Source organism: Leptodactylus fuscus, chromosome 10 (assembly GCF_031893055.1).
Source record: "Leptodactylus fuscus isolate aLepFus1 chromosome 10, aLepFus1.hap2, whole genome shotgun sequence".
Taxonomy (NCBI): domain Eukaryota; kingdom Metazoa; phylum Chordata; class Amphibia; order Anura; family Leptodactylidae; genus Leptodactylus; species Leptodactylus fuscus.
The window spans coordinates 12,247,563-12,262,110 of NC_134274.1; the positions used below are offsets into that span (position 1 = coordinate 12,247,563).

Sequence of the window (14,548 nt, forward strand, 5' to 3'; positions counted from 1 at the left end):
GGTGGGGTTGTCTAGCTTAGATTAGAAAGTTCCATTTATCACAGACAACCCTGTTAAGTCTTTTACAAGACAGACTCGATAAGATTAAAATATTATATTATAAGTTCTCCTCAAAAACACACGGTCAGATCAAAGTGGATGGACCCTCAGTCCTGACCACCAAGCAGTATACTCCCCAAACAGTACCAATGTCTATCAAACTTACCACTCAGGGGATGAGGAACTGTGAAGATTTTTTTCTTTTGGTTTATCGATTTTGGTGTATGTTTTGGAAGATTTGACATGGGATCCTGTTTCTGAATTTTTCGGCGTTGCGTCATAAGCTCTAGTCTGTGGACACGTTCTTGCGATTTATAGATGAAGTCCGGCCTGTGAAGTTCTAGGGCTTCCTTTAAGAGGATGAGAAATAAGATCAGTTTGGTTTTGTGCTTTGTATTGTGCTCAGTATTGTATTTGGCTCTTAGTAAGGTACAAACTCTTTTTTATTACATATAGGGAAAAAATTGACATATGGTCCATGGGGTATCTACTTTAATAGTATGGGTACTAAGCATTAAAAGTAAAACCTTTAGAATAGGATGGTCTACTTTCCTTCACCCAAGGCAAAAAATTTGATTCACTGCCCCAACTCTGTATAGACATGGCATGGTCTTGTTAAGACATAGGGTGTGTTGATGTCATGACGCTTTAATGTAAATGTCATGACGTTGGCTTACTACAAGGGAATGTTACTAGTTTTAAAAGGAATGTTTGTTAGCATTAGAGTATGCCATGAGGAAGGGACAAGACATGTCCCGAAACGTGTAGCCGTTTATGTTCATACCCTAATGTGGTTTCCAGTATATTTTTAATGGATTGAGAATAAAGATTTGGACATTTTAAGACTTTGGATAGTGCTGGAATTCTTTGCTCTTTGGAATGTTACTAGTCCCTGGGGACCGCTGAGATCTGTGATTGGGCCTGAGCTGCCGCTAAGGGTATGTGACATCACAGGACAGAAGAGGACTCCAAGGAAGTGCCGATAAGACCTCAGAATATAATAGTGATTTGAAAGTGATAAACCCTCAAAGTTTTGGGTTCCATTTGAGTCTAAAACTTTGGGAAAATTGATTTTGAATCTGGTTCTAAGACTCTGTACACACTACAGTTTAACTTTGAGAAATGTTTGATTTATTGTCCCCATTGATATTTTAGTTCCGTCACGAAGGTTGCAATGCTATTCTGCTTAGTAAAACAAAACTGGAAATCTGAATGATCCATTATAGGCTCATACGATCTACTGGGAATCATAACCCAACAGGTCATGGTGGATCCAAGTTGATCATGTATCCTTCAGAAATGGAATGCATGACACCAGGTCATGGCTTTGTTCACTATTCTGTCCTACCTAGTAAAAAGATCAAGATGGATCATCGTAAGGTTATGACCCACTATGCTTCTGTTTTGACCCAAAATTGGTCAGTCACGAAATGGAAGTCATGACTCAGTTGGACACAGTTGAAAAATATCTAAGCTTTATCTACCTGTAAACTCATATTTTTGTATAGCGGTTTGCTGCTTGGCTTGTTTTCTGTTAGTTCTGGCAGTGGCGTGTTCTCTTTATCGCTCTTTCCAATATTTCCACACGACTTCCTCAACTTGTAACCTGCAAATGGAAAATGTAAATATTTAAATACAATGGTATTATTATATCCCTATGGATGGGGGCGGCGGGGCGCTAATTAGAGTAAAATTACCTCTAAAGAGTACAGCCTGTTCCTTACTGCAGCTGCTTCTGCGGACACTAATACATTAATAAGTCATAAAATTCTCCCCGCACGTCTCACCAATTCAGGCGGTAAATAAAGGAGAAATTATTGCCATCACCCAAAATAAAACATGTACAATATGCCCCCAACCCCTGGAGAATTTCAATGGAGGTTCAATTGGAGGTTTTCTGTTCCAAAATTTTAACCAGCGTCTTCTCTCTCTTCTTATCCCAGTACTTGATTTTATCATTGTTTAGCTTCTTATGGCTAAACGTTTATAGCACAGTCATCCATTCAGGTCCAAGACAAGCTCTCGTAGAGCCCAAGGTCTTGGTTTTAGCATGAGCCCCACAACCTTGGTCCTTAGTTCAGTATGATAGACGTTGGATTGACATTCATTCACTTTTAAGTTCCTTTTTACTATGATCTGGAACAGGAAGTTGCAACTACTAGGGACCATTGAGTCTCTGGAGGGATTTGTTTGGTTGCCTACTCACCCATCCCATGTCAGAACACGGGATGGGTGAGTAGGCAACCAAACAAATACCTCCATGAACCTCACTCATTGTAGTTTCCATTATTTTTGATGCAGATACAGTCTGAGCAAAGCAACTATAAAAACATGATAAATAATAACCTATATAGTGTATATATAGTACTTTTTATTCAACCTGGGCTTCATCTCTGGTTTAGAAGAAATAATTGGAGACACATATTAATGACAAGAATTAAGGTAACATTTGAGATATATTTTCAAGAAAAATTAAATATATCTGGTTTTTTTGTATTTACAATGTTGTTGTTTTATTTTAACATCTATGCTATATTTTCCTCCGGTTCTGAAAGTGATGCTTTACATTCCCAAGCGCTAAATTGGCCGTGATAATTTGTATATTCTTCTTCTTGTCCTAATTACTGTTTTCTGTTTCTTTAGAATTTTGATCATGTGTATTAACAAAGAGCTCTGCATAATGCATCCGATTGCCCTAATAACACTACTATTATAGTCGACGTACCAGACATGAAGGGTTCTTAAAGCGAATATCTCGTGTATGTAATTTTAGCTCCACTAATTAGTTGTAAGTCTGTAGACGAGAAGCAGAAAAGGTTATTATGTTTTTCAAATATTAAAGATATATATTTTATTTGTTTTGTTTTTTTTAGAATAGTCCCGGTGGGTGGCCATATTGTTGTTATTTTTTTTTTCCATTTTCACCTCCTCTTATACTCCATGGGCGGGATGGGTGGTGGTGGCGGATATATGGTAGGATTGGTGGAAATTGGTTGGAAACTGCCAATAGATTATTATACAGGAAGGGATTAGGAGTACAGGACCTGGACAGAGTCCAGAGACCTATGTCTGTATGTAGTGCTACAATTTGCCTTATCTAGGCCGTCAATGGTACAATAATCTGTCATCTGGCAATCTCCTGCCCTAAATGATAATGAAATGACTCTGACCTACACAGCAAAGCTGGAAAGAGTGCAGCATGAAAAAGGAAGCTTCAGACTACTGCTTAAATTTAATAAAGCACCAAATATAGAATAGAAAAATAGAAGAATATTCTTAGAATTGAAAGTTTTTGAATTTATATATATAATTTTCTGATGACACAATCCCTTTAAAAATGTTCAACATATTAAACGAGGTTGAAGCTCAGGGGTTATACAAAAATCATAAGTTTATACAGTTTAGCAGTGGTATCCTTAAAGGAAGACTGGCACCAGAACCCATCTGTACATAGATAGTTTAGGATCCCCTGAATCAAGAGGTGTTATCCCTGTGTGAATCAATGCCTCAGTTGGTAAGATATTGCATTTTTTGTTAAGATGCAAATGAGCTCTTTGGAGCAATGAGGGTGTTGCTGTTGATCCAAAAAGGTAAGTTGCTCGTTAGCAAATTTACCAGAGCAGTGATCTCTCAGCAACATAGGCTGTGACTCAGAAGGGGAAAACACTGTATGGTTCAGGTGACCCTAACCTATCTATCTGGGGGGGCTGGGTTCATATGCTGGGTTCTGGTGACAGACTCCCTTTAGAAGGAGTATATCATTAAAATTGCACTTTATATATATCAAGCTCTTGGGGTTTTTTATCCATTATCTTCCATGTTACGTTTTAAATGAATCTTGAAATACTGTAGCTTTAACACTGGCTATTGAGTCTCATAACTGGCTGACACTTCCTGTTCTGTAGAGATCACTACTTAGGAACCAACTCATTGTCACCAATAGCCAATTACAATGGAGAGTAAATATAGATAAAATATAGATAAAACAGGATCCACTCTTCACAATAGGTGATGTTCACTGTTCACCTCCTGTTCTTCTCTGTACATTGACCTCAGCCCAAGTCACGTTAATGGCTCTGGATCTCTTTTACTCATTTCGCCGCGCCAGAAACCATGAGGTTCACATGACCACTGAGACCATGGACTGGTGATATGACTCACATACCTCACCAGTTCCTTACCTACAACTACTAAGGCTTTCAATTGGCCTCAAAACTTTTGGGACTGGAAAATAAAGCACTGGCAATAGGCGAGTATAAAATTTCTAGATCAACTCCCATTGTTTATCTGTGCTTGTGTATCCAAGTTTTGCTATTATAAAGTAAACTTCACAATGATGGAAAAAGTTGATCAAGAAAAATTATATATTTATGTTTACCTTTAGACAACTTTTTTCCGTCCAAAGTAAATGTTATACAGTCCAATACAATCACAGTCAATGTACGGTGTGTAATGGGAATATCTGCTCGTCCCATCACCGACAAATCTGCTACAGATGTCTAATAGAAAACATTGCAGCCATAAAGTAATACAAAGCGGGAGTGAAGGCTGATGAGTAATAGAGCCAAAAATAACTTTTCTTTTTGTAACATTTGTTTCAATTGTTCTTCATATTAGTTTCTGGTTCTAGAATATGCAAAGTGTTAAACTGTATCACACAAGTCTCCTATAGGATCTCCTTTACCCACAGAAAGGCTAGCTTTCCTTCACACAAAACCTGTTCCAGTAGTCTTATTATTATACCTTGTGGTCTCTTTGACCTCACCTCTCTTGAGCTCCTTTGTGGTATCTATTGTTCTTCCCCCTGGTGTCAAAGAACGGAAACCTAGGTGTGAACCTAGCGATACACAAGAGTGACTTGAAAAGGAATGGGAATTCTTATACAACAAAAAAATCAGCTTCTCCACAATGTGGAACCCCAGCCTAAAAGTGTTTTTATGATTTGTGATTTTTAGTCTTAACTAAACATCTATTCTATTTTAGGTCATTCGTTCAGTACACATCATGTTCATGGTGAAGTGCACATCTAGTAATATTCATGGCTCACCTAAATATTCCATAGAGGCTTCTGAACGTATTTTCAGTATGAAAAAATACTTCAAAAATAGGCTTTTTAGATCGATGGAGCATGTAGGCATCATTTTAACAACCAATAATGCTCTAAGGGTCACTACTTGGGTAGAAATGAGCACATTAGGGAACTCTAAAAGCAAAACCTAATCATCATGAAGCTTTTATAAAATGTGACAAGTGGTAAAATTAAATCCACCAGTCAAGTCTATCAATAGTCGACTACTGTTGTGAATATGAAGAATATTGGTAAGTCACTTAATTCACTTATGACACAGTTGTAGTCTGGTCTTCTGTGATTTTAGACCTTTCAGTCTGGAGATTGACCAACCGTGATTTTCAAGAAGTTACATGGAAATCAGTTAAGTGTCCTCCTGCTGACACCTCCCAGTAACCAGCTGTACTCTATAAAGAAATCCAGCAATAAGTAATCACTATCCCTAGAGCACTCCCACAGGAGTAGTTAAGCATTACACCATAAGTCCCAAACTTTTTCAGTAAATTTACAGAAAAACGTTTTCTGATATTTTACTAGTTATATTATACCATCTAAATTGGCAATACTAAAAGGTTAAGTATTACTAAAGGTCAGTATTTATGTCATATTGTAAACAGTGCTTATTGCCATAGCTGAAGATTTCCATGATGAGCCACACACAAGGGAGTTCCCGAGCTATTAGTTGGGGGACCACTACCTTATAGTGATGTCACAATGCCCCATTGTGGTGTCACAATTAACAACTGTATGTTCCAAAGCCCCAATTGTGATGTCACAATGCCCCTCTGTAATGTTTCAACTAAACATTTCAATTGTAAAGTCATAGTACCCTGTTGTGACATAACAATGACAACGCAGATACAGATAACCTGAGTATGACCATGTTGCACAGGACTATTGTCGATCCCTTTAGCAAGTGCTGGAAATATGAAATTATCACTTTGAGAATAATAGCAGGTAAAAAAAAAATGGACAAAATGTGCAGGAACCAAAAAGTTCAACTGAGACCGTGTAATTTTGTATCAAATGGTCCTAAAGTATAGTACAAAGAATATAGTACAAAACTCTTAAGACCAATGTGTTTATACAAATCGGTGACACTATGAGGGCAATAGTTCCAGCGCTACATTTGTACAATTAGTCCGTCCAGAGATGTAAATGCTGTCACTGATCTATCGTATGTCCACAGAGTGATCAATAAACAAATTGCACAATGTTCTCCATTGTAAAGAGTATTTATTCCCTGAACACAAATGTCCAACAAAACAATGATTTATACGGGAAGAACTCCCCTGTCCTCAAAGGGGTTGAATCCGAACACATTGTAAATGTTATTAACGCTCTAGAATTTATTTTAACGAATCTTTAAACAAAATACTTGTCGATATTCTTCTAGTTTGTCGACTGGCTACAATGTTTCACTCCTTGTTATAAATGTTTGTATATGGGAGCCATCGGCAAATCCTGTAGACTGAGTGTGGCTGGTAGGGTATGTGTACCGAGTGGTGGGTGCTGGGAAGAGACACTGCATTAGTCTTCAGTGCCTCAGGCTTCCTATACATTTAACCCTTACGTGACGCAGACATTGTTAATTCTTTTGTTTTTGTTTTTTACCCTCTGCATTCCAAAAGCCATAACATACTAATGTTTCCATTTACGTAGTGAAATGAGGACTTGATTTTTGCATGACAAGTTGTACTTAAAAATGGTCCCATATATTATTCTGTACAATGTACTGGGCAGCGGGAAAAAATTCAGAATGAGGTGGAATTGAAAAAATTCTGCAGTAAAAATGCTATGTTAGCTCTGGTCTCCAGGTCAGTACAATTGTGGAGATACCAAATTTATATAGTTTTTTTCATGTTTTAATAATTTTACAAAAATTCTAAATTTTGAAGGAAAAAAAATTCTTTGAATCACCATAACTTTTTTATTTTTCAGTGTACAGAGCTGTGTAAGGTGTGCTTTTTTGCAGGACAATATGTAGTTTTTATAGACACCATGTTGGAGAATGTATGATGTTTCGATAACTTTTTTATTACATTTTTTTAGGGAGGCATGAAAAAAAATCCAAATCAGCCATTTAGATTTTTTTTCCTGCTACGATGTTTACCCTATGGGACAAATGTTTTTATATTTTAGTAGTTTGGGCATTTTCGGACTTAGGGAGGCCTCATGTGTTTATGTTTACTTTTATTTGTTTACATTTATATGTGATCTAGGGAAAGGAGGTGATTTAAACTTTGTTTTTTTTACAAAAAAAAAAATTAAAGCAATAACTTTAACATCTTTTCTTTTTTTTTTTTTAGCTGTTTTTGGTAGTTTCACAGCAGCTGGAATGCCGCAGGTTGCTGGTCCCCACTATACAGTATTGTGTAATTTATTTTATATGCCGTATATTCTTCTATACTACGTTCCAATGCACAATAAGTTAGAAAAGGGAGGAAACAGACATTGCTGTAGTCTGAGGGATGTAATACTGGTTATTACAACCTTCCATTAACATAGACAGGAGCTTAAGAGTCCGCATTACATTTTGTAGCAATTTTTGGCAAATATATCCGCTTTCTCGTAATTTTAAGCAAATCACAATAAATACTCCAACGAATAATACACTAATAGAAAAGCGAAATAACCATTAAAGCATTATATTAAGCCTAGAAGAACGGAGGATACTATCAAAATTTACAACTCTCCTTCAGGTAACTCAAGAATAACATAGAAAACACAGTTGCAGAATGATAGGTTTTAGATGTTCATGTACTTGTTTAATAATCTGGAAAGCAGATCATTTGTCTTGTTTTATAAGCGAGGGTTACGCCATGATGAAGAATGTGCCGACAATTAGACACAGACCTAAGCGGCAGGATTTCCAGGCCAGTAAGTCGCACTATTTCTAGTACTTATCTCTAGCAATGGACTCATAAATTCTATCCCTCTGCTGGAACTAATAAACCCTCCCAAAAATCATTTATAAACCTGAACATTTATACACATTGTGGATGTATAGAATATAAGTACGTTGCATATCACTCTGATGAACCCTACAGACCCATTGCACTGTAAAGCCATACAATGTCCACACTATACTGCCCATATAATATCACCAAAAGGTGTCCAAATACAAACTCCAACTAATACTACTATGTACTGTCATATAACACAATAACAATAATATTGCCATGTCCCCTTCCCCATTAAAGCTCAAATCTTGTCTTTGGGTTATGTTTAGTATTGCATCATTCCAGTTAATGGGACAGGCCTAGCCCATGGACCCAGTTGACGTATAATAGGGTTTGTCAGGTTTCCATATGGTTTCCTGTGTTTTAGAGACTACACTAGACTTGCAAGTGGCAAACATAGGGGTATACAACTTGTGTGGCCATGCAGGCTACATCACATTGTGACTGAGCCCTTAAAGCCTCTATTGTGATCTCATATTTGGTGTACAAACCAATGAAGGCGACTATACATTAGTAAGCTACATCCCAGGATATGCTGATTGGGTGGTGATATCTTGACAACCATGTAGCAGTGATATTTGTACACCATATGGCAATGGTATTCAAATTTGGTCACTATATGTTTTTTAGTACTTGGGCTCAATATTGTGCATCATTGGGGGCATCTGTAACAATCATCCAAATGTAGGGTAAATCTTAAGACTTGCCATAAAAAACACTAGACCCATGACAACAAGGGTGAACAGAGCCTTAGGATGGCCTTATACTTTAGATTTCGGATGGCGCTTATCTAAGCAACTTAACTGTCCGACCAGGTTAGTTGTTAAGCAGCCAAAAACAAAAAATCTACATGGATTTCTATGGCGTTCGTTGACCAAAATAGAAAAATTTTGATTGATAAAACTCCAGTGTGTATGGCCACCTCAAGACATCACTTGTGCATGCAGAAATCTTTCTCTTCTGCTTTGATAGTTCCTTGAAACTTTCCTATCGTTATATATAATGACATTATGTATTATCTAACCGGTTTCTCTTAATTTAGTGCCCCCTCTAATGTCCCATATGGTCTCTATGGTCTTAAGACAAGGTACACAGGAACTCGGTGTACCCTGACGATCTGCTAATAGCAGAATATTATGACGAGAATTACCTTTCAGAGGGAGGTTTTCCTTCTGCAAATTCAGCTTATTTTTTCCCTGGTTAGAAATTTGTTTTCCAAATATGAAGTTGAAGGTTGTTACACTTGACTTTTCTCCTCTGAGATGACCGAAGCTCTGGAGAGAAGAATCTCTCTCTGCATAAATCTCGCTAACAGGCAGAGGATCCTTCTTCAGTATTTGCGGGAAATAGAAGGCTGTGGATATAAAAGTTTATAGTTAATCTTAGTGAGGCTATAAAAGAGAATAGTGTTTAAAAAAAAGTGAGGCATTGGAGACCATACACGGGAGAAAAACTGTGTTTAGTAATTTCCCCTGATATGTTGGGTGGACTTATTTCTTCTTTATGAAATCAGATGATGTGGATAAATCTGGAGAATGTTTGAGCCACAGGCAAAGAAGATATAAACAGGGAATTGTTAGTTATCTGTATTCATAATTCATCCCCGTTTTATATAATTACATCTTTTTTGCTACCAAAACTCCGTAGATCAGTTTATATATTTTACAAATTGAAATGATCTGAAAAAGATCTTCATTCCCTTCATGATATCATGTTATTACACTTCACCCACATAATGATATTAATGGACAGGTCACTGCCTGTAGCAAGATCAACACAGTCCTCTTCTGGCTCTTGTAACCTTTACCATAGTGAGTTTAACTAAAACATATTCTATTCCTAACCACTTCTTGACTTTGGTTATGTTGGATACATTCCTGTCCTATCCGAAACAAAATGACATAAGTGGGCAAGTCACTTTCTCCCACAAGATCATCATACTCCTCTTCTGTGAGAATTCTGGTTTACATTATTCATCACATGCTTACTTGTCAGCTTTGAAATATTGTAATAAAATTAGCGACTACATCTAGTCACTTCTTCTTACAAGATCAGCACAATCTTCTTCTGCTGTTGTAACCATTGATATGATTTGTTTTGTTACAGAATGTTCTATTTCCTTCTACATCTTTGCTTTGTGTCATACCCATTTCTGTCCCATCACTAACATAATACTGTGAATGAACAGATCACTGCCACCCACAAGTACAGCACACTAATCTCTTGCTGCTGTTGTTATTCCCATGTTCTGGACGCTTGTACCCACACCTATACCCATTCTCTTCAGGATATTATTTGTATTTTATGCGTCTCTGTCTTGTCATTAAAGTAATGATATATGTGGGCAGGCTATTACCCACAGGATTCTGCACACAACTCACCTGCTGCTGTGACTAATCCCATCATCTATTTGGGTATGGGATGATTTATTCTAATCTACTGGTTTACACTATTTATATGGTATTAATAGATGTCTTCTTTGACATAAGTTAATAGGTGACATTCTCCTACAAAATCAGCACTTTCCTCTTCTGCTGCTGTAACCATTGACAGTGTCTGTTTTTACTACAGAGTGGTCTATTTACTTCTGCATTTTTTATCTCATTTATCCCTGAATGTAACATAAGGACATGGATGAACAGGTCACTATCCTCCCACAAGTACATCACACTCATCTCCTTCTGTTGTCATTATTGCCATAGCCTGCATTACTGCATAATTTGTACTACCATCCAATTTTTTGAAATTGTTCATATCACATACACCCATGTCCTATTGCTAACCTAATGACATGAGTGCTTTGGTTAATTTCTCCTACAAAAATATCACACTCTACTTCTGCTGCTGAAACAATTCCTATGATCACTATATTTGCAAAATGTTCTATTTTCACCCACTTCATGTCATTGTTCATGTTGTATGTTAACTAGTTCTGTCACTAACATAATGAAATGTGTACACAGGTCATTGGCCTTCTACAAAATCAGTGCACTCATCTTCTGCTGCAATGACCATTTCCATTGTTCATTTAAATGGGCTTTTTCATGGTTGAATGCAAACCTTATTGAGCCAAATATGTTATTTGGATGATAACTGACTTGTATAAAAGGTCCTTAAGGGTTCAGAATTTTCTGGATGGACAACGTAACAAAGCTCAACAACCACATGATATCCTCTCTGGAATAGAAGAACCCTATGACTGATGCTCACCATCTGTATTGAGATAATTGGAGACATCTTGGCAAGGCTCATGTTGGTATCCATTTACGTGTCGTTTTTGATTCCTTTGATGTTCTTTTGATAGTCTGTGTTGAATTCCATTCCATGAATTTGATCGTTCATGGTCAACTGGGCTGCTCTTCTTATGTTCTGCTATAATCTGATCTCCAATATGTTTAGGGGGCTCCACGGATTTCCTGATAATAGTATGGTCAAGTCTACTATTTAGAGGACGTGTTATTCTATGTGATAATTCTGACTTGTAAGTTCTTTGGTTGGTTGCGCAACATTGACCAAGAGGTATGGAAAACAACCTCTGTCTATAATAAACCGTTCCTGGAAAGCTCTGGTCCCTTTTTACATGGATACCTGAAATAAATGTATGATTGGTTTTCTTGGAGCTGTCCTTTATATTTTGATGGTTGACCTCCATATTCGAAACCCGAGTGAATTGACATGGAAATTCCTGAGAATGAATGAATCCAAAGGGCTTGAAATTTTGGCTACAAACAGCCCCATTATCTGAGAATCTACAATGCTGATTGTGTTCATCTGACGAAACTGGAGCCTTCATTAATAAGTCATTACTTCTGCACAGAGAAGAAGACGGGTCACTGGTAATTTCCTTTGGAGCATGGCATAAAGATGTAATATATCTTCTAGCTGTAATTGTAATCGACGAGAAGCCTTTCTTCCCATCCAGGCTGTGTTTTTCCCTGGCAGGATGGAGGTTTGTTCTACACACAGTTCTGTCGGAGGATGTTACAATCTCTAATTTGCCGGGAAGTGATGACAATGTTCTTTTAATGCTGATGGAATTCTGATTAACCATAGACGGCCTCATGCGGGTAGTAATAGGCTCCGTGATCACGGATTGTGAAGGAAGGAGCTTCCCATCGTCCTCGGATTCAGACTCATCAATCATCTGCAAAATGAGGACGGATAAAATTAAGTTTAAATTTGTTCGAATCCAAAAATTTCTTTAGAAAAAAGTCAAGTTCTCAAATGTTACCATCTACAAGACAGAACTTTGAATTCTGAACAGGAAAGAGATTTTTTTTGATCAAATTTCCAAGAACTGCAAAACTGGAAAAGATTAATTACTCAAAAAATTAAGGGGGGTTTTAAGGATTTACTATACTGATGGTCTGTCCTTGCAATGGTCCATTGGAGATCAACTGATCACCTGCCCAGCCCTATACTACTACATTGCTGTCCAATTCACTTTAATGGTACTGGTCCGTACAGTGGGTAGAGCGTACGATGCCCAGTAGGGATTACCGAATGATATTATCTTTGAGGTTACAGTAAAGAATTTCTTAGAATGTAGAGAATGATTAGATTTGTGCTCGGAAAATTAATTTTGTGTGTTAATTTTATGTAAGTTTCATTATCCGTCATGTTTTAAGTGACTCGAGGGCTCGCGCTAATGTCTGCTTTACAGCATTAGTTAATAAAACATAAAGTGATGATTATTAGAGATGAGCGAACAGTGTTCTATCGAACACATGTTCGATCGGATATCAGGGTGTTCGCCATGTTCGAATCGAATCGAACACCACGTGGTAAAGTGCGCCAAAATTCGATTCCCCTCCCACCTTCCCTGGCGCCTTTTTTGCACCAATAACAGCGCAGGGGAGGTGGGACAGGAACTACGACACTGGGGGCATTGAAAAAAATTGGAAAAAGTCATTGGCTGCCGAAATCAGGTGACCTCCATTTTAGACGAATAGTGGATTTCAAATCCGGGTCATATGAGAATGTGAACTTTGTGACTATGAGACAGGGATAGCTGTACAGGCAGGGATAGCTAGGGATAACCTTTATTTAGGGGGGAATGTTATTAAAAATAACTTTTTGGGGCTCTATCGGGTGTGTAATTGTGATTTTTGTGAGATAAACTTTTTCCCATAGGGATGCATTGGCCAGCGCTGATTGGCCGAATTCCGTACTCTGGCCAATCAGTGCTGGCCAATGCATTCTATTAGCTTGATGAAGCAGAGTGTGCACAAGGGTTCAAGCGCACCCTCGGCTCTGATGTAGCAGAGCCGAGGCTGCACAAGGGTTCAAGCGCACCCTCGGCTCTGATGTAGGAGAGCCGAGGGTGCACTTGAACCCTTGTGCACCCTCAGCTCTGCTACATCAGAGCCGAGGGTGCGCTTGAACCCTTGTGCACACTCTGCTTCATCAAGCTAATAGAATGCATTGGCCAGCGCTGATTGGCCAATGTATTCTATTAGCCTGATGAAGTAGAGCTGAATGTGTGTGCTAAGCACACACATTCAGCTCTACTTCATCGGGCTAATAGAATGCATTGGCCAGCGCTGATTGGCCAGAGTACGGAACTCGACCAATCAGCGCTGGCTCTGCTGGAGGAGGCGGAGTCTAAGATCGCTCCACACCAGTCTCCATTCAGGTCCGACCTTAGACTCCGCCTCCTCCGGCAGAGCCAGCGCTGATTGGCCGAAGGCTGGCCAATGCATTCCTATGCGAATGCAGAGACTTAGCAGTGCTGAGTCAGTTTTGCTCAACTACACATCTGATGCACACTCGGCACTGCTACATCAGATGTAGCAATCTGATGTAGCAGAGCCGAGGGTGCACTAGAACCCCTGTGCAAACTCAGTTCACGCTAATAGAATGCATTGGCCAGCGCTGATTGGCCAATGCATTCTATTAGCCCGATGAAGTAGAGCTGAATGTGTGTGCTAAGCACACACATTCAGCACTGCTTCATCAAGCCAATACAATGCATTAGCCAGTGCTGATTGGCCAGAGTACGGAATTCGGCCAATCAGCGCTGGCTCTGCTGGAGGAGGCGGAGTCTAAGGTCGGACCTGAATGGAGACTGGTGTGGAGCGACCTTAGACTCCGCCTCCTCCAGCAGAGCCAGCGCTGATTGGCCGAATTCCGTACTCTGGCCAATCAGCACTGGCTAATGCATTGTATTGGCTTGATGAAGCAGTGCTGAATGTGTGTGCTTAGCACACACATTCAGCTCTACTTCATCGGGCTAATAGAATGCATTGGCCAATCAGCGCTGGCCAATGCATTCTATTAGCGTGAACTGAGTTTGCACAGGGGTTCTAGTGCACCCTCGGCTCTGCTACATCAGATTGCTACATCTGATGTAGCAGTGCCGAGTGTGCATCAGATGTGTAGTTGAGCAAAACTGACTCAGCACTGCTAAGTCTGCATTCGCATAGGAATGCATTGGCCAGCCTTCGGCCAATCAGCGCTGGCTCTGCCGGAGGAGGCG

The 14,548-nt window shown here is 38.9% G+C and overlaps 1 protein-coding gene across 1 annotated transcript in view; it reads right to left on the reverse strand.

Annotated features, from left to right (window-relative positions):
• The window catches only part of C10H10orf90 (chromosome 10 C10orf90 homolog), a 71,372-nt gene that overhangs the window by 18,011 nt on the left and 38,813 nt on the right, over nucleotides 1–14,548 (reverse strand). Inside the window, exons 5-8 of the mRNA XM_075288071.1 lie at nucleotides 11,281–12,214; nucleotides 9,221–9,424; nucleotides 1,524–1,645; nucleotides 206–389 (exon numbers count right to left, since the gene is read on the reverse strand). Coding sequence (XP_075144172.1) covers nucleotides 206–389; nucleotides 1,524–1,645; nucleotides 9,221–9,424; nucleotides 11,281–12,214 — 1,444 coding nt within the window. The remainder of the gene's footprint in view (nucleotides 1–205; nucleotides 390–1,523; nucleotides 1,646–9,220; nucleotides 9,425–11,280; nucleotides 12,215–14,548) is intronic.